This window comes from Lutra lutra, chromosome 1 (assembly GCF_902655055.1).
Source record: "Lutra lutra chromosome 1, mLutLut1.2, whole genome shotgun sequence".
Classification (NCBI taxonomy): domain Eukaryota; kingdom Metazoa; phylum Chordata; class Mammalia; order Carnivora; family Mustelidae; genus Lutra; species Lutra lutra.
In genome coordinates, this window is record NC_062278.1 from 204880997 (window position 1) to 204906369 (window position 25373).

A 25373-nucleotide genomic window follows, 5' to 3' on the forward strand; every position below is an offset into this window, starting at 1 on the left:
TAATTCCTTCAAAACATATCCAGAATCGGTCCACTTCTCATTCCTTCCACTATAGGAAGGATACCCAGTTAAATTTGAATTTCCCAAATATTGCATGGAACACACTTGTACTAAATAAATAAATGTGTGTGTGTGTGTGTGTGTGTGTGTGTGTGTGTTTACCTGAAATTCAACTTTAACTGGGTGTCCTATATTTTTATTTGCTAAATGTGACAACACTACTCTACTGCCACCAGCTTGATTACTGGAATGGCCTCCAAACTGGTCTCCCTGATTTCACCTTTGTCCCAACTTTATAGACTCTTCTTTATGAAGCATAAAGATCATATTATCATATTATCCCTTTGCTTCTACTCTACTCAAATACAAGCCAGAGCTCTCAAGATTATCTTCGTTGTCTCCCATCTCCCCTTAGCCTTGCTTCTTCCTCATCTACACCCCATTCCACACCTCTTATGGGGCTGCTCACTATTGTTCTCCCTTGCTGGGCACACAACCAGTTTCAGGTCCCTTTCCCATACTGTTTCCTCTACTTGGTTCACTCTTCCCTCAGATAACAGCATAATAGGCGAAACCACCTCCACCACCTCCAGGTGTTCCTTTAAATTATCTATTCAAAATTGTACACCTCAATATTTACTGTTTCTCCCTTGCTTTTTCTCCACAGCACACCATTATTCTAATAATTATATATCTTATTAATTTATCTTGTTTTGTCTACTGCAGCATGCACAACCAAGCCTACTATAATGTAAAGTCAAGCCCTTTGAGGATAGGAATTTTTGTATGTTCTGTTCCCTACTATACCCTCAAAATCTAGGCACAAATATTTGTGCCAGGCACAAATAGAAAATATTTACTGTTAAACTAGTTTTTTTAAAAAATGAGAACTTAGGGGTGCCTAGATAGCTCAGTCAGTTAAGCATCTGCCTTTGGCTCAGGTCACAATATCTGGGTCCTGGGATCCAGTCCTGCTTATGGCCCCCTGCTCAGCAGGGAGTCTGCTTCTCCTTCTCCCTCTGCTACTCTCCTCTGCTTATTCTTTCTCTCTCTCAAATAAATAAATCTTTTTAAAAATGAGAACTAAATTAGGACAAGAGAGCAAAACTTTACAAGTATCCACAAACTGAAAAATACATACGATTTGTTTTCAATTATTACATTTCATTCAAATCCCTAGATCACCACAGACTTATTATTTTAATAAAGGGGAAGAATTTAAGGAAATAAAAACTCTTATGTTTACTTGTTAATTTTTTTTTCCCATCCACACTTGTGAAAATTTCTCCTTCTAGAGTCTAGATTTGGAATCTAGATAATTTTATACACATCACTACAAGACCATTATTCAAGACCATTATTACTACATCTAGAAGATACATCCTCTATCATCTTCAATTTCTGTTTATGCTGAGAGAGGAGAATAATTTATGCAGTATATGGCTTAGGGTTTAGAATAACTACATTGGGGGTTCCAAACCTAACTTACTCTTAAGAGTTTTCATAAATGTGGTTGGAAAAATTCCATGGTTGCTCCCCTGACTATGTCTAAGGACCACATGGGGCTTGATGTGCTCAGCCTCAAGTTTATCTGTTCTCTGTGCACTTACCCATCACCTACTACCGATATAGACTTTTAAATTCCCAGAGGGCAGAAATCCCCTCTGCCTAAACCTGTCCTTATAGATGCTAGTAAGGAAGAGCTAGTCATGCTTAGGTAGGACACTAGTTAAACGAAAACTGAGACGCACATATTACAAACTTTCAAGGGCAGGGTTTTTCCTCCTCTCATCCCCCAGTCCAATTAGAAGCATAAAAGCAGAGGAAAGGTTGGGAGGGCACATGGGTAGCTCAGTCGGTTGAGGGTGAGAGCCTTGGTTTTGGCTTGGGGGGTGATCTCATGGGTCCTGACATAGAGTCCCTGGCCTCCGCGCTCAGTGGGGGAATTTGGGGATTTTCTCCCTCTGCCCTCCCCTCAACATCACCAAAATAAGTGAATTTTTAAAAGGGGGGCGCAGAGGAAAGGCTTAAGTGCATGCAAGGAATTCGAACGGTCTCCACAGGGAGCCCTGGCAAGGTGGTAGGCAGGGGAGGAAAAAGCGGGTTTAAGAGAATACCCTACGGGTCTCAGAGAATACCCCTCACCCCGTCTTCAACACAGAATCCTAAAGCCACAGTGTGAGGTCCTCTACGTGCTCACTCTGGCTCCTCCACTAGGTCGCAGAAAAAAAACAGTTCTGTCCCTCACACTCTGCGGCCCCGCGGGCCTTCAGGAGACCCGCTTCAACCTCACGCAGCCATCCTCTCATCTTCATCTCTTTTCAACCAGGAGACATGTTCTGGACTCCTAGACTAAATCATTTCAGGGTCCTTTCCAGAGGCCGCCAAGGAATACTGCATAACAATAAAGGCAAACCCCAGTCGGTTTCCCTGGATTCCTGTTCACCCCGACTTTCGGAGCCAATTCTCTTGAGTCTCCTAATCCCGGACTCGGGATAAGAGGCTGTGGAACCCCGCGAATCTGACAAACACAGCTCTCCAAGGACAAACACAGAAAGTAAGTCTCCCTGAACACCCAGAGCGGTCTTTCGTCACAGGGAGAGAATGACAGGCTAGGAACTCCAGCACAAGGATCAAGTAGACAAGCCAGCGTCCCAAGAAACTCCTCGAGGCCCCCGGAAATCCCGAACCTATAGTAAAGCCCCATAAGGTTTCCCAACCACCCCCCATCTTCACCCCACCCTCCCCTCCCTGCTGTCTCTAACCAAACCCCTCCCGCCTCAACCTCTGTGGGCCGTCGCGCGCCACAAGCGCCCCACCTGGGGCGTCTCTGATCTCGCCTCAAGGCCAGTCCCGCCTATGTTGCCTGAGCATGCGTGATCCCGCCCCCAGGGCCTGATCTCACCAATGAGGGTTAGGCACCGCCTCTGGGCCCGCCCCCTCCGCTGCTCGAGATTAACGGTTCTAACAGTTTTAAAGGTTCTAACAGTTTTAACGGTCCTAACGGTTTTACCCGCAGGTTCCTTGGCTTGGCCGGGTGGCCTACCTCTCACCGCATACCGCTGCACGACCCACGTGTGCCTCACAAGATGTACCCGCGCACCTCCACAGTCACACCCCTGCTGCCACCCGCACCCCAGCTGGCATCCGCTCACCAATGCAGACCTGCTCAGGAGTTACCTGACCCACCCTGCTGTATGTGGAGTGGACTGGGTGCCCAGGGGCTACGGCACCGGCTGGGGCCCAAGAGATCCTAACAAGACCTGGGTAGGGAAAGCCGCTGGGAGGAGAGGGGCGGTGGTCAAAAGGGGACACAGAACTGGCAGCCTGGTGGGGAGAAAAAGGCAAGAAATAGTGCAGGGAACCCGGTCTGCTAGATACTGAGACAATCTGAGGGCATGGTGGGCAGGGGCAGAGGGTATAGGGAGGAGGGGTCTGTGTAACTGTCTCTGATGGTTATAGATGGTTTTTAAAGCCATGAAACAGATAATGAAAGAGTATGGATGGAAAACAGATTGTATTGAGCCCCAGGACACACAACTTTATAGAGGCCTACGTAATGAAAAAGCAGCAAAAGACTCCAAACAGGTATGGTCAGGGACAGAAGAGGGACACCCAAGAGAGAGAGGTGCTGTGGAAGCCTCCTGGACCATCCTTCAAAGAGGAGCTATGTTGTTACTAGTGGGAGAATGGAGGTGTGGAGGTCTCAGTTCTTGGGTTCCCCATGAAAGACTTATATGAGGATCCCCACTCGAATAAAGGCTGCCAGAAAGAAAATAGAAAGCACAAAGCAATTTATTAAGTTTAAGATGGGAGAGTACAGGGCGCCTGGGTGGCTCAGTGGGTTAAAGCCTCTGCCTTCAGCTCAGGTCATGATCCCAGGGTCCTGGGATAGAGCCCCACATTGGGCGCTCTGCTCAGTGGGGAGCCTCCCTCTCTGCCTGCCTCTCTGCCTACTTGAGATCACTCTCTCTGTCAAATAAATAAATCTTAAAAAAAAAAAAAAAGGATGGGAGAGTAGGCAGGCTCAGAGATGGGAGCTGTTCTGGGGTGAGGGGGGTCTTTTTATGTTTGCAAATTATGGGTCACAGCTAGGGAGATCTCTGACTAAGGTTGTTTCCAAACAATCTAAGGGACTCCTCCAACTGGTTAGGAGAGGGAGTTTTGAGCCTTATAGGTTCTTTTTTTTTTTTTTTTTTTTTTTTTTAAGATTTTACTTATTTATTTGACAGAGACACAGCAAGAAAGGGAATGCAAGTGGAGGGAATGAGAGAGGGAGAAGCAGGCTCCCACCAAGCAGGGAGCCCGATGCCAGGCTCAATCCCAGGGCCCTGGGATCATGACCTGACCCAAAGGCAGACGCTTGACGACTGAGTCACCCAGGCGCCCCTGAGCCCTACAGGTTCTTGCTGGAACTGTCATGACCATCTTGCCTCACTGAGGGTCAAAAATCAATGTAAATATAATGAACGTAGGGGGTCACCCTGGAGCAGAGGTTGAAAAGGAGAGCACATGTTCTGCATCTGTGGCTCGTGGTCTCTTCATTCCCTGGGTTTTGGAAGCAGTAAGACCAGGATGCTAAAAGCCATGAAGTTAGGATGTTGTGCCCTCAGGCTTCTAATGGGTCACCTGTTTATCACAGTTTTTGCCTCAGGTCCTGTCTAACTGTCTGCTTCATCAATGTCAAATGCTGCGGATAGGTCAAGGAAAATGAAGAGTGAGAATTAATTATTGGGTGAACTTGATGAGTGGTTTAGTGGGGACAAAAACCTGATTAGTGTTTGGATTCAAGACATCTGATAAAGAAAGAAAATATATAAAGAACCCGATAAAGCTCAACAATAAGAATATCACCTGATTTTATTTTTTATTTTTTAAGAATATCACCTGATTTTAAAATGGGCCAGGAGCACCTGGGTGGTTCAGTGGGCTAAGTGACCTACTCTTGATTTTGACTCGGGTCATGTTCTCAGGGTTGTAACAAGCCCCGTGTCAAGTTCTGCAATAGGCATGGAGCCTGTTTAAGATTCTCTCTCCCTCTGCCCCTCTCCCCACATCTAAATAAATAAGTAGGCCAACGCAGGGTTTAATACATTGCACCAAAAAAGATCTACAGACAGAAAATAAGCAAGCATATGAAAAGATGCTCAACATTATATGTTATCAGAGAAATGAAAATTAAAACAACGAGCTGTCACTACATACCTATCCTAATGGCCAAAATCCAGAACACCGATAACACATATGCAGGTGAGGAATGGGAATGGTAAATGGTATAGCCACCTTGGAAGATGGTTTGGCAGTTTCTTACGAAACTGAACATACTCTTCCAGCAGTCATGCTCTTTGGTATTTACCCAAAGGACTTGAAAACTTATGTCTGCACAAAAACCTGCATGTGGGTATTTATAGCGGCTTTATTTCATAATTGTAAATCTTAAACCAAGAAGTCATTTTCAGTAAGTGAATGAATAAACTGTGGTAATCCAGACAATGGAACATGAAGCCCTAAAAGAAATGAGCTATCAAGCTAGCAAAAGACATAGAGGAAACTTCAATATATTTTACTAAGTGAAAGGAGCCAATCTGAAAAGGCTATATACTGTAGGATTCCAATAGGGTCGACCTTGTGGAAAAGGTAAAATTATGGAAATAGTAAAAAAGATCAGTGTTTGCCATGGATTGGGGGGGAGGGAGGAATGTATAGCTGGAGCACAGAGGATTTTTAAGGCAGTGAAACTATTCTGTATGATAGCATAATGGTGTATACATGTAATTGCAGTATACATTTGTCTAAACTCATAGAATATACAAATGCAAGAGTGAACTCTAAGGTAAACTATCAACTTTGGGGGATAAAGATGTGTCACTGTAGGTTCAGCAATTATAACAAATGTGCTATTCTGGTGGGGGAGATTGGTAGGAGAGGTTATACACACGTGGGGCAGAAGGTATACGAGAAATCTCTGCACCTTCTACTCGTTTGTTGTGAACCTAAAATTGCTCTTAAAATTCTATTAAAAAATTATATATATATATATATATATATATATATATATATATATATATATCTTTGTGTATCCATACAATGGAAAACTACTAGGCCATAAAAAGGAATGAGTGAGGGTGCCTGGGTGGCTCAGTGGGTTAGGCCTCTGCCTTCGGCTCAGGTCATGATCTCAGGGTCCTGGGATAGAGCCCCGCATTGGGCTCTCTGCTCAGCAGGGAGCCTGCTTCCCCCCTCTCTCTCTCTGCCTGCCTCTCTGCCTACTTGTGATCTTTCTCTGTGTGTCAAATAAAGAATTGAAATCTTGAAAAAAAAAAAGGAATGAGTGATTGATAGGTACCATGACATGGATAAAACACAAGATAATTATGCTGCGTGAAGGAAGTCAGACACAAAGAATACATATCAAATGATTCCATTTATATAAAATTCTAGAAAATGCAAAGTAATCTATGGCAACAGTCAACCAGCAGTTGCTTGAGACCAATGAGTGCCATAGAGTAGGAGTACCAACCGACAGAAGGAAACCTGGGGGTGATGGGTACGTTTTGGCTATGTTTCATGCATGTATACATAGGTCAAAATGTGTCAGATTGTACACTTAATATGTGTGGTTTATTGTGTTAGTTATACTTAAATAAAGCTTTGAAAAATAAAAACATTACAGATACAATTGAAGCTCTACTCTACCTTCTCTGATACCATTCCCCAGGTGACTTCTATCCTGAATTTGATGCTGATCATTTCTATGTATGTTTTATCCTTTAGGTCAAATGTTTGCATCTGCAAATAATATATAGCATTGTTTTGCATGATTGTATCATTTTGTAAGTGGTATACTTGGTGCATTTTTCTACAATTTGACTTTTTTAAAAAAGATTTTATTTATGTATTAGAGAAAGAGAGAGGGCATGAGAGGGGAAAAGGTCAGAGGGAGAAGCAGACTCCCTGTGGAGCTGGGAGCTTGATGTGGGATTTGATCCCGGAACTCCAGGATCATGACCTGAGCCGAAGGCAGTGTCTTAACCAACTGAACCACCCAGGCATCCCTCTACAATTTGACTTTTTGACTCACCTTTTTAAAGATCTATATATTTGTATATAAAAGTATCTTTCCTATTGCCCTATTGGTAAAACACTCAGCTGCTTACAGTTTTTCCCTTCTGAAGATGCTGCATTGGAAATTTTTATACCTGTGAATACATGTGAGAGTTGGGTCATCAGAGTAACTACTGTAAGGGTGGGTTTTCTGGCTGGTAGGGTTAGATCAGTGACCCCAGCAGGGTGAATGTTTTCTGCTATTAAACTTTTATTGGCATATTTTTTAGAGGATGATTGCCAGGTCCTTTTGGTTAGTGAACAGGGTGAACTGTTCATGTTCCTGTGTTACAAATGGAAGAGAAAGACAGTAATCTGCTCAAGGGCAGCTTGGAAGGTAAGCACAATATTTCCATGCTCCTTTTTTTGCTCCTCTGTTATGCTTTCCTTCTTTACTGGGGCCCTGGTAACAGCCACCTGCCCAGTGTTCTCAGGTGCTACAGACTCCTAAAAGAAAATCTGACAGAACCTTATTCTGAAACAGCAATTTTATCCTAAGAAGCATCAACCCTTTTAACATTTCTTCTGATTCTGGAATGCTTTCTAAATTTATGTTCCTGGCAATATGGTTACACAATTTTACAACACAGGATTCACCTTTAAAATGTTCTTTAAAGGGCGCCTGGGTGGCTCAGTGGGTTAAAGCCTCTGCCTTTGGCTCAGGTCATGATCTCAGGGTCCTGGGATCGAGCCCCGTGTCCGGGAGCCCACTTCCCCCTCTCTCCCTCTGCCTGCCTCTCTGCCTACTTGTGATCTCTGTCTGTCTAAATAAATAATCTTTTTAAAAAATGTTCTTTGATATTTCATTGAGTTCATCACACTCTACTGTAGAGTATATGTTTCTATATGTAAGAGCTCTATCCGGCTGTTAATGCTGAGGGGCAAATTTCTCTCATAAAGAAGTAAAAATGAGCAGGAAGCACAAAGGGGTAGCAGACTGGGCAATGCCTCAACGATCTCAGCAGCATTGTGCAGTCACAACCTCCTTTTGTCACTAAGCAACAAGAAGTTGAGATTCTCTTTGCTCAGACATAGCCTCAAAAAGACAAAAGGAAAGTTTGCTTTTTCTACTTGCTTCCTGGAAAGATGCAAAGTGCTTTAGTAGGCTCGTGGGTAAGAGTGCACTTTACAATTAATCTTCGCTCTTGGCCCCGGGGTAGTACCTGAAATTTGAATGAGTCATGGGAGTAAATTTAACAAGAAGGATTTTATCCAGCGTCCAGGCTGATGTAGGACCCTGAACTTCCCACTCCCCCTCTGCTATTCTAAGGTTACCCCTAGAACCTACCTAGTCTTTCTGGTGCCATGTCCTTTCCTCTATGTCCTGGTCTTGTGCTAACCAGCTGAACCTCCTAGTCGTCTAGCCACCTTATTTATTCCAAGTTCTTTGCTTGGTCTTCCCAAACTTCTGGAGTTTGACTGCCCTCTATACTGGGAACATCTTGAGGGCAAAGACTGTTTTCCACCTGTATATCCCATGCCCAGTCCCATGCCTGAAATGCAGTAAAGGCGGCCCAATAATATTGAACTAAATAGAGAGCAAAAAATAATAAAATAAAAAATAAACTGAATAGAGGGCAAGTTCAACAGATAATAAAAAGACAAGTTGGGCAACCCAAACCCTCAGTGGAATGAAAAGATAAAGGGCTTTTCAGTCATGTATAGGAGGCTCCTGTGATGGCCAGAGGCCAAACTTGGGTCACATTCTTTCTGCTCAGAGCTATGATCATGGAGGACCAGACATACCCATCCTTTGCAGGGAGCTCTTAGAACAAACAGTTGGGCTCTAGGAGCTCCCTGGGTAGATATCATTGCTGTCCACAGGGCATCCACCTAATGATAACAATACAGTGTAGCTCCTTCTTAGACCTCTCATAAATGTTCATTTTTGTCTTTTGTCAGTCCCTGTCTCTAAAATCCTCTCCAGAAGGTATCCCTGTTGGTAAAGTATGTCTTTTGAAAAGCATATCCCTTGCTTAGGTGTTCCAGCTTCAGAGGGTGCCCTGCTTACCCCAGAACAGCAGGATATGTGGCAAATAAGGGCTCACGGTTTTGTAAATAGATGGCCAGGATGGAACCATTCAGTCCCCAGGGAAGATCGTATGACCAGTCAGTGGCCCTGTTCTCAAAACTCTGCTTGGTGCTCTGAACCATCCCAACCCAAACTCTCTGGTCCCCCTCCCCTCCTGAAAAGTCTCCCTTTGCTCTTAGAAGAGAAACCATATATTTTTTTAAAGATTTTATTTATTTGACAGAGAGTACAAGCAGGGGAAGTGGAAGGCAGAGGGAGAGGGTGAAGCAGGCTCCCCATTGAGGGGGGAGCCTGATGTGGGGCTCAATCCCAGGACCCTGGGATCGTGACCTGAGTCTAAGGGGGACGCTTAACCAACTAAGACACCTAGGTTCCCTGAGAATGCATATTCTTAAACTAGTGTGAGGCCTGCCCTTCCCTGACCTTACCTGACTAGTTTGCTCAAAATCCTTTAGTCACAAGGATTTTTGTTCTTTTTTGTTCTTCCAACACATTTCTCTCTTTCTGGCATTGGAACCTTCGCTCTTTCCGTTCCCGTTCTGTTCCTCGCACACCTGACTCCTCCTCATGTTCAGGTCCCACCCTCATTATCATGAACACATTATCATGAACACATTATCTGTGTTCCCTGTTACTCTTTTTTTTTTTAAGATTTTATTTATTTACCTGACAGAGATCACAAGTAGGCAGAGAGGCAGGTAGAGAAAGAGGAGGAAGCAGGCTCCCAGTGGAGCAAAGAGCCCGATGCAGGGCTCGATCCCAGAACTCCAGGATCATGACCCGAGCCGAAGGCAGAGGCCCCAACCCACTGAGCCACCCAGGCGTCCCTCCCTGTTACTCTTGATCTAGTCATCAGGTTATTTCTTCCCTGACCTTATTTGCTGTGTCCCACTCCTTCACCAGAAGGAAGTCTCACAAGGACCAGGATATTTCTGTCCTTTCACCATTTTCTCCCTAGCTTATATTGGGATTTTATGAAAGAGGGGAAGAATGGAAAAAAGGAAAAAAGGGAAAGGGCACATACATACATAACCCTCCTCGGTGGGCCAGCACAGCTGAGACAACTGTTTTGTTTGTTTGTTTTTTAAGATTTTATTTGTCAGAGGGAGATCACAAGCAGGGGGAGGGGCAGGCAGAGGGAGAAGAAATCTCCCTGCTGAGTAAGAAGTCTGAAGCAGCATGCGATCCCAGGACCCTGGGATCATGACCTGAGTCGAAGGCAGTTGCTAAACCAACTGAGCCACCCAGGTGTCCCGAGACCAATTGTTCTAATGATGGGTGACAGATGTGCATCTCTGTCCTCAGATTCTTTTTATTCTGACAGTAGCTCCCAGGAGAGGGCTCTGGCCTGGGGACCAGGTCTGAGACTCAGGGTAAGCATTTGGGAGGGATTCACCCTCATGCCTGCCTTATTATAGCACAACACTGGCTTCTATGGGCACTACAGAGGCCAATTCAAGAGTGAAAGCGCTCAAGAATACCGCCTTGCAGCCAAGCCCCAACCTCCAGCAGTGTTCCTGCAACGATGTCAGGTACAAGGCAGCCCTGGGGGCAGCTGGGGTGGCTGGGCCAGTTTCTATTTCTCTTGGAACCCAAAAGCATCATCCCCAGACCTACCACTGCTGGACTGACACCTGAGGCCAGCTTATCCCCCAGAAAATGCATGAGCCCTGGCCACTCGTCTCTGAAATAGCATATTTCCAGATCTCCACCTATAGAAAGGGTGGAGAAGAGCTAGTACCAAGCTGGAAATTCTTGCTCATTGCTTCTTCTAGGTGGATGGAAGGTCAGGACCCAGTTTGGGTAGGTGGCCATGGGGAAAGACCCTCCAGAATCCAGGAAGTAAGCCTTGAGTTTTGCCAACAACTGCTCTCAAGCTCAGATTCCTTAATGTCATGAAAGCCCATGGCCTAATCCACAGTCAGCCTTGTAGTCCAGGGGCCCAGGAGGCCTCCTCTGGTGAGGGAAGCAGCCTATAAAGTGGCTGGGTACCCACCCACATGTGTAGCCAAGGAGTACTGGAAAGGAGTAATGAGAGAAATAGCTGGAAAAGGCTTCCAGAGAACAAGAGAGAGATATATATAGAGAGCCCAGACCCTCCACTGCTTCTAGGTCTGGAAACAAGGAGGGGGCACTGATCATCAGTTGGGGTCCCAACAATAAAAATCTCACTCAAAACAGGAGAACTCAGCAGAGTGTACATGCAAAGGAGTTGGATGTGAGGGCCTCAGGTAAACATGGTATCAAAGGCTGGTAACAACCAAGTGGTCAGTACCATTTGGGCCCAAAGGGACAGGGGAAAGTATGGCTCCTAGAACCCAGAAGGAGTGGGTGGTTTGGAGACAACTACCCTGAGAGGAGTGGTGATCATGGGGGGAGAGAGATAGACAGGTGGGGGCTAGTCTCGGATGGAGTTAAGAGAAGAGACCTCTCCTTCCTTCCCTCCATCTCTTCTCAGGGCTTTTCAATGGCCAGAGGGAAGGCAAGCTGCCGAGAAATGCACTCGGATCAGCCCCCTGGGCAACAGGAGAATGGAAAACATGGAAAGGAACCTGGAGGAGTGTTTGGAACATTCTCTGCCCACTGCAGCTTCTTGCTCCCAAGCCTCTAGCCAGATCCTGCTTGATCTGCCATCTGAATTCTCCATGACTTGCTTTTCCAGGCCAAGAACAGGGTCTTAGAGGCTGCTATGCTATGGAGCCTGAATTTCCTTAGCATTCTCTGTTGGAAGGAGGGCCTGGCATTGCCTACTGAGAGAGCTGGGTCCAAAGGCAGCTCCAGACCACTTATCTGGGATCACTTTTCCCTCGAGAATAATGGGACCTGGGTAGTTCAGGGACAGAGGCAAACCGGGGACTTTGTTCTGGGTGTTTGTAGTAGCCCAGTGCCAGCTGTCATCCTTAAGACTGGAACATTCAATCTGTCCCCCAGAAACAGAAGTAGGGAACATGTTTTGGGACATGTTTTAATTGAAGACTTGCTACACAAAGCATTTACTAGCATTACCAGCATCCCCAAACAGCATGATCTCTGAGTGTTGGGCTCAGATTGTATAAATGCAAAGTCTGGTCGCTCTTTCTATGTCTAAAGCTCTTTTAATTAGTGGAACTGTTTGGGGAAGGTGCACATTTTATTTTTCTATTAGCTAAGAGATACCAGGTTTCAACCAGCTGCTTGCAGCTATTATTGTTGAAAAACTTTTTAAGATGTGACACCACTTTTCTTTAGTTTGGGGCAGGTAGAAATTGTGTCATTCAGATGCAAGAAAATTCTCTTCTTTTTCTTTCTCTCTTCCAGACTGGATTAACTTATTTCTAGTACTTACCTGCCTGACTCTTGGGACATGTAATCCTGGTCCTGTTTGTTTCTTCTTTTTTTAAGAGTTTACTTTTATTTGTAATGGTCCTGTTTGTTCTTAAGGTCAGACAAGAGTCCCAAGGACTCATGGTTTGGAGTAGGTCCTTCATTGGTAGTGCCATGATTGTTGTATCCCTGTCCCACCACTGACATGCCTCAGTCTGTCACAGGGGCTCCTTACTCAGCATCCTATCGACTGCAGAATACCCAGCCTCCACAAGGGTCCTTAGCTCTCCCACATGCAACTACTGCCCCATCCCAGGAAATCTACCTTTCCTCCACGGTCTCTTCAGCTGGAACCCAAGCCCAAGCCCATCTGCTCAGAGACCATGGGTTTTACCACCTCAATTGAAAAGGATCCCTAGAAACAAAGATGCAGGTGAAATTCTTTCCAGGAAAAAGAATACTCAGAACTGCCTACGTGGAAGGAAATGACTTCACTTCTTACCAGGCTTTCACTATTGTGAGAACAAAACTTGAGTCAATGGAAGTCAATAGATTATGCTACCACCATTAGAACAGTGAGTTTCACTCTTCCAGGGATGGTGTCTAGAGGCATTCAGAATGATCCAGAATCTGGCATACCATCATAGGCTGTCCTATAATACAGCCTTTAACAAAACTAAGCTGTTCTGAACCCTTGGTAATAGAATTGTGCACCGTTATATCAACAAGGTTGGGAAAGCACCACAATCCACATGGGGCATGTGACCAGGCTGACTTCAAGAAGTTTGTGTTGTAAAACCTAAAGTTCATATGAGGTTGTCTGAAACAAACAAATAACATGTCAGCAGGGCCTGTAGTGGTTCCCTATATGCTAAGTGTGTCTATGACCAGATCAAGTGTGCTTTCCTTACCAAGGAGCAGAATAACACTGTGAAAGTGTTGAAGGCACAAGCATAAAGTCAGAAAGCTAAATTTTTCTTAATGAAGCTTTTTGGATTAATAAAAAAAATCAAAAGGCAAAAATGCATAGTGAGTTTTCAGAGTCAGAGCTGCCTCCAACAACAGAGGCATCCACATTCTAGGGCTGTGTACAATTTTTTAGTCAAGGATAGAGATGGAGAAGAAATTTGGGGGTCAATTAGAACTTGCTGCATACTCCCAAGGTTTTTTTAATTGAAATTTTTATTGAAATAACTATAAATTCGTAACTGGTTGTGAGAAATAATAGAGACCCTTTCTATACTTTTCCCAGTTTCCCCCAATGAAAACATTTTGCAAAACTATAGTATAATACTGCAACCAGGACACTGACATTAATGCAACCCACCTATCTCAGATTTCCACTTTACTTACACTCACTTGTATACATTAAGACCTATAAAATTGTATCACTTATTTATGTTTGTGTACCCACCACCACAGTTAAGATACTGGCCAACATCGCAAGTATCCCTGGTACTGCCCTTTTATGACCACACCCACCAGCCTCCTGCTCCTCTACCTTTTCTCTGTCCCTAATCCCTGGCAACTACCAGCCTCTTCTCCCTTCCTAAAATTTTGTCATTTCAATAATATTATATAAATGGAACGATATGGCATGCAATATTTGGAGATTGGTTTTTCTTGCTCAACATAATTTTCTAGAGATTCATCCAGGTGATTTATGGTTCATTCCTCTTCATTACTGAGTAGTATTCTATAGCATGCATATGCCAGTTTGTGTAACCATTCACCTATTAAAAATATCGAGGCTGGTTCCAGTTTTTGGCTCTTACAAATAAAGCTGCTTCAGGTTTTTGGGTGAACATAAATTTTCCTTTCTTTAGATTAAATGCCTAAAAGTACAATTGCCGGATTATATGATGGCCGCATGTTTAGTTTTTTTAAAACTGCCAAACTGTTTTTTTCCTTTTTTTTAAAGATTTTATTTATTTATTTGACAGATAGAGATCACAAGTAGGCAGAGAGGCAGGCAGAGAGAGAGAGGAGGAAGCTGAGCAGAGAGCCCGATGCGGGACTCAATCCCAGGACCCTGGGATCATGACCTGAGCCGAAGGCAGAGGCTTTAACCCACTGAGCCACCCAGGCGCCCCTGCCAAACTGTTTTTTAGAGTGACTGTACCATTTTGTGTTCCCATCAGCAATGTATGAGTGATCCAGTTTCTCTGCATTCTCAACAACATTTGGTACTGTCTCTATTTCAGCCATTCTGATAAATATGTCATATCTCATTGTGATCTTGATTTGCATTTCATTAGTGTTTAATGATGGCGAACATTTTTTCATGTGTTATTTGCCATGTGTATATCCTCTTCAGTGAAATGGCTTCATCTTGTTTGTCCATTTTCTTTTTTTTAATTTAAATTCAATCAATTAATGTAAAATGTATTATTTGTTTCAGGGGTACAGGTCTGTGATTCATCAGTCTTTTATAATACCCATTGCTCATTACAACACATACCCTCCCCAATGTCCATCACCCCCTTACCTCATTCTCCCACCTCCTTACCCTCCAGCAACCCTCAGCTTTCCTAAGATTAGGAGTCTCTTATGATTTTTCTCCCTCCCTGGTTTTGCTTTGTTTCACTTTTTTTTTCTCTTCCCCTACGATCCTCTCCCTTGTTTCCTGAATTCCACCTATCATTGAGATCATATGATAGTTGTCTTTCTATAATTGACTTATTCGTTAGCATAATATCCTCTAGTTCCATCCATATCGTTGCAAATGGCAAGATTTCATTTTTGATGGCTGCATAACATTCCATGCACTTCTTTATCCATCCATCAATAGACATCTGACGTTTGCCCATTTTCTAATAGGATTGTTATTTTCCTGTTGAGTTGTGAGAATTCTTTATATATTCTAGATATTATTCCTTTATTGGCTATTTGGTTTGCAAATATTTTCTCCCAGTCTGTGGCTTGTCTTTTCATCTTTTTTATACAAATTTTCACAGAGCAAAACTTTAAAATTTTTTTGATGAGGTCCAATTTATCAATTTTCTTTTATTGCTCTTGCTTTTGGTATCAAGTCAAAGAACTCTTTGCCTAGTTCTAAATACTAAAAATTTTTTCCTGTTTTTTTTCTAAAAGGGTCCTGGGTTTTTAATCCCTGTTGTGTCAGCTTGCTTTATGAGGAATGAAAGGTAAGGCTGGTTGGCTTCCCACCTTCATGGAGCTTTCATTCTACTTGGAAACCAACACCAGCTGCCTAGGGCAGGAGGTCCTGCTAGGGGAGCTCGTTAAAGATACATACCACAGAAGATTCTGATTCAGGGATCTGGGATGGAGCTAAGCCCAGTCTTTTATCTAGCAACCTGCTGTCAGCCATTGCTCATACCCCAACCCAGCCAAGACTGAACTCATCAGATCAGACACTTCATTCAGGTCTGCAGCAGGAGAAGCTGAATGGCTGGGGACAGGGAACTCTAGGGCCAGAGACCAGGCACAAAGTCAAGGTGGATGGTTTCAGGAGAGATTCCTACTGAAGTCTGGAGGCCTGGGGGGTGGCCTTTCTCTGCCTGGGGATAGGTTATGGTTCTATGGCTCCAGCTGAGCCAAAGCAAATGCCCAGAGGACTTTCTGAACCCTGTCCTTTAATTAAACAGCAAACATGTATTTGCCCAGGCACTGGGCTCAGTGTTGGAGTTATAGATGTGACCAAAACAGACAATAATCTTTGCCCACAAGGAGCTTACGTTCTTGTCAGGAACATTAGGCAACATCATACTATGTAGTCACCTAGTATGCCAGAAGGGGGAAAATGCAGAGTTGGGGTGACGGCACTTGATAGTCTTAGTGTTCGAAGAAATCCTCCCAAGTGGGAAGTGAGAGGGAGTCCTACGGCCAGCTACAAGAAGAGTCCCAGACAGAAGACCCAGGTGTTGCAAAGGCCCAAAGTGGATATAGCTGGTATGTTTCAGAAGCATTAAGGATGACAGTGTGGTTGCAGGTAATGGAGAGATCAATATTGTGTGGGTCTCATGGACCACTACGATGACTTTGGCTTTTACAAACATGAGGAACTGTTGTAGACTTTCAGCAAACAAGGGAGATGGATCTGATCTACATATCAGAAGAGTTATTCTACCTGCTAAGAGAACAATAAACTGGAAGCGAAGGCTTGGAAGTAGGGACACGAGGTAGGAAGCTCTTGCAATAATTCAAGCAAGAGAAGAATGTGCTTCTTGGATCAGGGAAAGCAGTGGACATGCTAAGGAGTGGTCCAATCCTGGGCATATGTTGAAGGAATAATCAACAGGATTTCCTGATACTTTGGATATAGGATGTGTAAGAAGAGAATCAAGGGGACTCCACGGTTTTTGGCAGGATCTAGCTACCATGACCTGACCTGGGGAAGGCTCTGGAGGGCTGGGGTTGGGGTATGATCCAGAGCTCAGTCATGTGTTGGAGATACCTGTAAGACATTTACAAGAAGATATGGAATAGCTTCTTGGCTATTGAGTCTGGAGATCAGGAGAGAGCTCAAGCTAGATAGAGAAATGGCCATTTCCAGGTGGTACTTAGGGCCAAGAGCTTGGGTTGTTGATGAAGGATTAAATGTGGACAGAGGGGAGGAAAGAATTGAAGCCTGGTCCTGGACAATCTAAGAGTTAAAGGACGTGACATGAAACTTAAACCACTGCCCTTCTGGTGGCAGGATGTCTTCGAAGATGCCTCAGCCCCTTCTTCAATCAGCAGCCCTAGAGACTTCTGATTTGGAAGCAAATACCAGCAGGAGATGTCCTAGGAGTAAGGCAGACAGCTTTAATTTCTTTAATTTCTAGCTGCTCTTTCAGGATTTTGGCAATTTTAACAGTTTAGGGGTAGTGGCTCCTGGCAGCTTCCCTCCATTCTGACGTAACATCTGAAGGGTAGGTGAGCATCATTTTCCCCCCACTCACCTTCTTTCTCACTGTCTTTAAAGGAGCCAGCACAGCAACACTTGTTCTCCAAGCATGACAACCGTACTTCTTTCGACAAAGTGAGTGATGGAGAAAGGAACGAGAGCGGGCAGGGCCCCAGCCTAGACTGAAGTTGAGGTAGGGTGGTGGGGATAAGACACTGAGGGGAGGGAGGGCTCCTGAAAACCTCTCTTGTCTGGGAAACAACCCATTTCCCAAACAAAGGTACCTCTGCTTTGGTTTCATCTACTAGCTTGCCTGACAATGTGCAAATATTCTAGAGGCCACTGGCTTTCTGGAGGTTTCACCCTGGAATGGAAGGCATGACTGGGGAGGCATGCCAAAGAGGCTGGGGTACAGGCCAGGGGAGCCAGGCATCACCAAGTAGGCTAGGGTTGAGGAGGGGCCAAGGGGTGCTTGGTGCTAGGACTGTGGGCCAAGGGCCCATACCGTTGAGGAGGGCCCCTACTGCCTGCTGCAGGGAATCGGAAGGCGGAAAGACCTGGAGCGTCTGTGGCAGCGGCACACCTTCCTGCGCTGGGCACCCCAGGAGCTGGAGTTGAGCCAGCCGCGGCCCCCTGAATCCTCCTACCAGGCCAATTTCCGGTCAGGCCCAGGACTCAGTGACCTCCCCCAGCGCCTTATCCACTTTATGCAGATCGAGCCTCCCCGAACCAGCACCACCTACCAGCAGAACTTCTGCCAGCCATCCCGGGGTGGCCACTGTGGCAGCAGCAATACGGGACCGGTCACCAACACACTGCCTGACCTCCCAGGGATCCCAAGACCCAAGCTGCTGCAGCATTACCTTCATGCTGGGGTCTCGGAGTGTCTAAACTGGTCCAGATTATTAAACAAGGACAGCTGACACAGCGGCCTTTCTGTGCTTGCAGTCCAAGGGCTCTTAGAAGCTGGACAGTGGTGAGGCCCATGGCACCTGTGTGCTGGGCAGGGGAGATGCTGCCCTGGGAACCCCACCACTGAGTGAAAACCCTGCAGGAGCCTAAGGGCCCAGGAGGGCGGCCATGGTCATAGCAGATCAGTTCTGGGACCCCAAATCCATTCTTTCAGTAAACCCAGCTGTGTGCCCCTTGCACTCATGCAGCTGTAGGGAAAGCAGTCAGTGAGCCCTTCTAGTGTGCAGCAAAGACTGGAGGAGGAGGCAAATGCTGGCAGCTCTGATTTCTCTGGGAGGCTATCATGCCTCTAGGGGTCTGATGGGAAGCCACATAGTTCTGCCTAAGCTGGGACAGGAGGAGCCTGCCCTGGCCACAGCCCCCACTGGAACACCCCCTCCCTACGGAGGTGAGAAGAGACTTTGAGGAGATCCTGTGTGACGTGAATCTGGAGGTCATCCCGACCCTGGGATGCTTTGCTGTAGTTTTCTGAGCTCTTCTCTGGCTATCCCTGAGTGCCCTTTAACACCCAGAACAATGGGGGCAGCAGTCATCCTACGTCACCAAAAAGGAAATTAAGGCTTAGGTGGGACTAAGATACCAGAACACTTTGGGGAGCAGAAGCCAGATCCAAAAAGCTACTCTGAACCCTCTTCCCTGGGAGAATCAAGGACCCTGAAGGAGGGCAAGGGGTTGCAGGGGCAACACAGGAGTCCACACTGAGGGCCATACACCAGATTTTAGCAGCACTTTTACTTTCACATCTGAACTTCCTGGGTCCTCACAACAGCCCTGTGAGGTAGGTAGGGCAGGAAGGTTTCAGAGATCCCCATTTACAGATGAGGATGCTGAGGCACAGAGAGGTGAAATGACTTGCTCAAGGTCACACAGTCAACAGTGTAAAGGGCCCAAAGCCACCATTCCTCTGGTCCTCTGTAGGTTCCTACATCTACTCCTCCACGCCCTCTGTGTCCTCTGACTTCCCTGAATTCTCCTGGGGCCACAGAGGCCCTCAAGGTAGGCTGACAGCTAGGATTTTTCAGGAACAGCCACTGGGGTGAGACTGGTCAACTCCAGGTAGGCACTAATCCTGTGGGGCCTGAGGCCAGCTCTCCCATCCTCCCACTTCCCAGTTGGACAGAGGGCCCAGTAGTTGCAGAGCAAGTGTGGAGCTAGGCATGGTCCAATGAATGAATGGGGATAAAGGTGGGTATAAGCATATGTGTCCTGCGCTAAAGACAAAGTGCCCTCACCCTTTGTACCTGACCTTGGGCCTCCCGCATCCCACAGAGCCACAATGAGCTTCTTCAGCAGCAAAAGGAGCCACGGACCTGTGCACCTGGCACTGTGCTGCTCCAGCTGCCACATCCCCATCAGGCATTCAGACCCCATCACGCAGACACAGCGCCTCCACAGCTTGGCTGGGACCCTGGGCCACACCCCCAATGACAAACAACCGGGGCCCAGCCTGCAGACTAGAACAGGAGCAGCGGGCTGTAGGCATGGCCGGCAGGGCCTCCCAGCGCCGCCGTGCCAAGCTGAAGCCCTCCACAGAACCCAGAGGGCATGGCTGGTTGCCTGCAGGAAGGAGACAGAAGTTGTAAAGGACCCCGGCTGCAAGGGCCCTGACTCTTTTGCTTGCTGAGCCCACAGATGGCCCAGCAGGCATCACCCCAGGATGAGCTACCAGTGCCTTGCCCCACTGCCCCCATTCATCATTTGTTCATTTCTTTAGATTTCTATTTGTCCATTCATTTAGTGGCCACTTGTCCTGTTTCTGTCTCCTAGGCCCCTACTGGTGCAGAGCCATCAATCAGGTGCTGAGGGGCACCCCAAGAGTTAGGCTAAGCAGACTATACCCTGGCTGCTTCACAGATTGGGAAAGGGAAGGTCACAAAGCCCTGATCCCTGGAGTGCCTGCAGAAGGGCAGGAGGTAGTGCTCATGCTTGGGGCTCTTCCTTCCTGTCTTGGGTTCCTTTCCCTAGCCCCACAGATACTCACCAAGGCCCCCAATGGCCATGATGTGGCCCCCAAGGGAGCCAACCACAAAGTCGGCCCTCTTATCCCTCATACGCAGGCTTCGGGGAAGCTTGGTCCAGGATCCTGCAAGAAAGGGGAAGTCAGATCCTGCCCCACGACATACACTGTGCCCCTCCATCCCATGGAAAGTGGGGGGACAGCCCAGGCTAGCCACTGCTCACCATGTTCCAGGTCGAACATCTCCACAGTGTTGACAAAGTGTGGGCGGGAGTAGAAATTGTGGGGCCCCGGTTGCTGCAGGCCACCCAGGCTGAAGACGTTGCCTTCTGCCATGGCACAACCAGCAAAGGCCCGGCGGCTGGGCAGGCTTGGGTGCCGGGTCCAGGTACAGGCCTCCAGATCAAAGGCCTCAAAAGCAGTCACTGGGAGCTTTCCCTGGCGGCCCCCTGCCAATGGAATTGGGGCACCTGGGAAAGAGCCTGGAGGCCCAGCAGGCTCCTCCTTCACCAGGTTGCTAAGCCTTCACCACTGCCCACCCTAGACCCCCATACCCAGTTGTGTGCACACCAGAGCATGGATCCCCTACCCTGCAGATCCTCGGGCACCGGGGGTATGGTTTTCCAGCCCAGGAGGGCCACCAGAGGTCAGAACCTCCAAGCAAGCCTGGCTCACTCAAAGCTTCTCTTGTCCTGCCATCTCAGGCTAAACCTGATCCCAGCCAACCTATAGGGATAGGTGTTTCTGCATTTTGAGCCCCTTTCCCATATACCCCAGGCCCTTACCCAGGACATAGATCTTGTTCCCGTGCAGGAAGGTAGAAGCCCCGTAGCAGGGTGTGGGCATGGAGGGGAGCGAAAGCCAGCAGTCTCGCCGGGGCTCATAGACCCGAACTTGGGCCTGGGGAGCCGTGTCTGGGCCCATTCCCCCCAGAGCATACACCATACCATCTGCATAGAAAAGAGCAATTCAGAGTGCACCTCAGCCTGGCCAGGGCACCCTATCCTGACGGCTGCCCTGGTCAGGCCTGGGCGTGGCTGGGGACACACATGTTTGTAGTACCCCTCCCAAACAGCAGAGAAACCCTCCTTCCTTCCTGGAGTGGGGGCTGGGAGAGCTAGGATTCCTGCTCTGGCCAGGGCCCCTCCAAGTGAAGAGCAGGAGGCAGATGATCTAATTATAATTCATCTCTGTCTCCCTGGAGATGCTATGGCAACCAAGTCTGGCATCCAAGCAGGACCGGTGGTCAGACCTGGAGGCCACAAGGTGGGGGCTCCTCTGGGGGAAGAAGGCTGGAGGATGGCTTAAGCCAGGGAGGGGCATATGCAGATCTATTAAGCATAGAACTCAACCTGGGGAGGGATCTCTGGGGATGAGCTGGGGGATAGGAGAGGGGCTTAGGCCTGTCGGTAGGGGTGCTGGCTGCAAGCCTTCTGTGCAGAAGCCCTGCCAGCACCTCTGTATCTCATCCTTTCCCTGGAGGAGATTCTGGCCCTGTTACACCCCCGGGGTCATATGGGGGTATGTCTGGAGGCCTTGGGGAGATGGGTCAGTCAGCTGAGGGCTTCCATGGCAACTATCCCCAGGCCAGCTTGGCCTTCCCATCTCAGGCTCCCTGGTAAATGTGTATATGGGAGGAAGAGAGGGGAGGGAATCTAAGCACTTACTGGGCTCTGAGCCAAGGCCCTGCTCCCCTCCCCCACCCCTAGACTATTTATAACCCTGAGAGTCATTGGGCTACCCCTCCTTGTCTCTTAGAAAAGAGGAATGGGCAAGGAGGAGTTTAGGGCCTCCCAGCATGCTGGGGGCCAGCCTGGGCTCTGCCTCCCACTTCACAGTGGGAAAGGGCAGTTAAGGCCGCTGCTAGCTCAACTCAGACCTAGGTAGGAGCTGTCTTTACAAGAGTCAAAGCTGTGTCCAGGGCACTCGGGCAAAATGTACAGCTCTTGTCCAATCTCTGAGGGTAAGGGACCAAGTCAGAAAGGAATAGAGGGTGTGGGGGTGCCTGAGGGACTCCCTTAAGGCCACTCACCTCTCTCCACAGTTGCAACCCCCATGGCTGCCTGAGGGAGGGTGGCCCGACGCTCCCAGCGGCCCTCATCAGCCAGGAAGGCCTCCACAGCAGCTACAGGACTCTGGCCCTCATCCACACCGCCCACCACTAGCACCTGCTTGCCCAGCACCACAGCAGCTGCACCAGCCCGGGCAGTGGGTAGGGGGGCCAGTGCAAGCCATGTATGTGAGGCCATGTCCAGGGTCTCGGCAGTGTCCAGGGGCAGTCCAGCCCGGCCACAGCCCCCCAACACTAGCAGGTGCCCATCCTGGTATGCCACTGTGCCGTACACCCGGCAGGTGGGCATGGGTGGGAACACCTGCCAAGCAAAGGCCCGGCCACCGCCTGAAGCCATGGTGTTCACCTCCAGCAGGCCATACTATCTGCTCAGGTTGCAGGCCTCACTGAGGGGCATGACGGGGCCTTCTCTTGACTCTATCAGGCCCACAGGCAGTGTCTGACCAGTTCAGGGACCTTGCCTTCACCTGGAGGAGAGAGGGAAAACAAAGGGTCAGGGCCACTGAGCAGCCCCTCAGTGTACAGTTGAGCAGTCTGTAGCTGAGGGCAGGGCTGGCCCAAAATCACTGGTGGGAAAGGCACAGGGAGGACCTACCCCTGACCTACCCCTGCTAGCCAGCGCACCACTGTAGCCCAGAGCCCTCCTGGGTGGGAAAGAGGGCAGATTCCCAAATACTCAGGGAACTTCTCCCCTTCCTATGGGGCATGAGGGATTCTCCCCTCAACCCCTGCCCTCACCTAAGAACACCCAACATTCCCTCCCCCTTCAGATCTAGGTCGAGGTAGCAGGTCAGTTGACTTCCTTCCTTTTGACAATCCTCACGCTGGTGCTCTGCACGAATAGAGTCCTACTGTACCCTCCCCTTACTGCCTTCCAGTGCGCCCTGGATAGCCAGGGATCAGACTCCAGGGTATACTTACAACCCTTTTGGGGGCCGTTCCATAGAGATCATCCATTCCCACCAGCAAAAGGCCAAGATCAGGGCATTTGGGAGGGGAGGAGCTGGACGCCAGGGTCCCACATTCCCCCTTCAGGACTACTCTTAAGGGTTCGCCCATGCCAGGTTCCCAGAGGCCCGTCTCCTTGGTGTCCAGAAGTAGGGAGGGGGATGATTTTGGGATCCCATGACCATTAGGACTCCAGACTCCCATAGTCCAGGGCGTTTCCAGTAGGAATGAGCAGCTGGACTTTCGAACCCCCTCACAGCAGATCCCCAAGTTCCTCAGCCTCTCCTTTCCCGCGGGGGCCAAGCTTCTGGGACCCTCGGCATAATGGCCTCCTGGCCCCAAACTTCCAGCCCGCGGGAGGCGGGGGGGGGGGGGGGGGGCGGGTCCCGGCGAGCGCGCTTGGGGCTCTGCGCCCCGCGCCCCAAACTTCCCCTGAGCGCGGCTCCTGCGGGACTCACCGGCCGGGGCTCCGGCGCCGCCGGGACGCGGGGTCCGCCGTTCCGGCTCCGTGCGGGCTCTGGCTGGGGCTGAGGCCAGGCTCCGGCGGGGCTCCGGCGGGGCTCCGGCGGGGCTCCGGCTCGGCTCGGCGAGGGGCGGGGCTGGACCGGGTCCGCCCCTCGTCCACCCTCCCGACTCGGGAAAATCTCCCCCCCACTCTCCCCCCCTTAACCCTGCACCTGCCGTGGCCAGAGCAGGGCGCGTCGACCCATAGTCACAGGCAAATCGGTAAACAGATGGACATGTGGACGCTGGGCCTGCCCAGGATTTAGAGTCCGACCTCGGGCTGGGGGAGAACTGAGGCAGCACTGAGCAGCACAACACGTGTATGGTGGGGGACCGTCTGAGCGGGACCCAGCCTGAGAGCACCCGCGGGGTGGGGGGGGCGGGCCAGCAGAACCAGCAGGCTTGAGGGGCCGGCGCCCGCCCACCGGCACTGAGCTTGTAGGAGCTCTAAGACAGGCTTCGCGGCGGCGCCCCCTGGAGGCCACTTGGGGCGTGGCCCGGGCCTCTGTTAGGGGCGGCGGCTGGGTAGCACCTCCCCAGGCACATAGCAAGACAAGGAAGAGGTCTTGCGGTGGACATGGAGGCTAGCAGGGGATGGAGGAGCAGGCAGTGCCGGCCTCAGTGCCTGACAGCCCCTCCCAAAGGTCTGTGTGGGGGAAGTTCTTGCTGGGAGGGTAGCTCCGAGCAAGGGATGAGCTTCAAGGGTCAGAGGCCAGGGGACCTCCCATGCAGGTCACTATGTAGGGCCTGAGGCCTGGGCTACTAAGAACCCAAGACATTTTGTGACTATTCATGTCCAGCGTCCTGGGCCTGCCTGTGGCCAACTCTGGAATCAGGTGAGAGCAAACTGGTGTGACAGGAGCCCTATCTATTTCAGACCCTGGCCCTAGCCCAGCCTATCTTCGGGATATTCAGAGTATCGGTTAAGTCTGTGAGCTGCCAGAACGTTTGTGCAGGTTGGCGTTCACCTAGGAGAATTCCTTGTGGTTGTCTGTGCTCGCTACTATCTTGTCCCTCTTTCATGGACGGTGTGTGTCTCACTTTCCCCAGAAGCACATCTGGAAACGAAGATACCAGTACCTACAGTTAATGTGGGAGGTGAGGCCAGGACACACCAGAGGAGGAGTGGCAAAAAGAGAAAGCAGCCAATAAAGGCTGTGTCATCAAGCAAGTTACCACTGTGGGCAACTGGGACCGAATCATTCTGGGTTGCTTCCCAGAGCAAAGGTTGCTTGAGGAATTCATTCTCAAATCTCCATCAGTCATGGATTGAGAGCTGCTTGGGGGCATTAACTCCTTGGTTAGCCTAACTTCTGAAGCCAACTGTGAGTGTGGGCAGAGCCTTTTCATGACCAGAGAGGGTATCCAGCCCCTTTTACAGGCTGGCAATTGGAGTTGGAAGGCCTCCATGGAAATGGTCGTACCAAGGCCAGTTACAGAATCTAGCTAGAAGGCTTCCATCCGTGGTCAGAGCAGGGTGCATCGACCCATAGTCACAGGCAAATCAGTAAACAGACAGATGGACACGTGGACTCTGCTCCCGACTTCCTCTTCACTTAGGGCACCGGTATCTTCCTCTACAGGGTGTTCACATTGCTCTGCAAAACCCCTTACATTTACCACTCTTCCCTTT

The 25373-nt window shown here is 48.7% G+C and overlaps 3 protein-coding genes and 1 pseudogene across 12 annotated transcripts in view; 2 read left to right on the top strand and 2 right to left on the bottom strand.

Moving 5' to 3' along the window:
* The window catches only part of IHO1 (interactor of HORMAD1 1), a 42248-nt gene extending 39356 nt beyond the window's left edge, over nt 1-2892 (bottom strand). For 5 of the 10 annotated variants that reach the window (XM_047694112.1, XM_047694086.1, XM_047694100.1 and 2 more), the window contains exon 1: nt 2786-2801. The gene's annotated coding sequence lies outside the window, so the exon portion shown is untranslated. The other 5 variants (XM_047694107.1, XM_047694079.1, XM_047694075.1 and 2 more) reach the window with 4 other exon arrangements.
* A 5237-nt stretch (nt 2893-8129) lies between these two features.
* Nucleotides 8130-18211, top strand: C1H3orf84 (chromosome 1 C3orf84 homolog). Its single transcript, XM_047694155.1, has 4 exons — nt 8130-8217; nt 10555-10668; nt 17367-17423; nt 17804-18211. The coding sequence occupies exons 1-4, from the start codon at nt 8191-8193 to the stop codon at nt 18209-18211; spliced, it is 606 nt and encodes a 201-aa protein (XP_047550111.1). The 5' UTR covers nt 8130-8190.
* Nucleotides 13058-17156, top strand: LOC125087778 (60S ribosomal protein L34-like; annotated as a pseudogene).
* A 742-nt stretch (nt 18212-18953) lies between the features above and the next one.
* On the bottom strand, nt 18954-24123 carry KLHDC8B (kelch domain containing 8B). Its single transcript, XM_047694144.1, has 6 exons — nt 23695-24123; nt 22250-22755; nt 21003-21167; nt 20442-20666; nt 20242-20343; nt 18954-19817 (listed from the first exon to the last, which is right to left on the bottom strand). The coding sequence occupies exons 2-6, from the start codon at nt 22623-22625 to the stop codon at nt 19621-19623; spliced, it is 1065 nt and encodes a 354-aa protein (XP_047550100.1). The 5' UTR covers nt 22626-22755; nt 23695-24123; the 3' UTR covers nt 18954-19620.
* Between the last annotated feature and the right edge of the window lie 1250 nt (nt 24124-25373).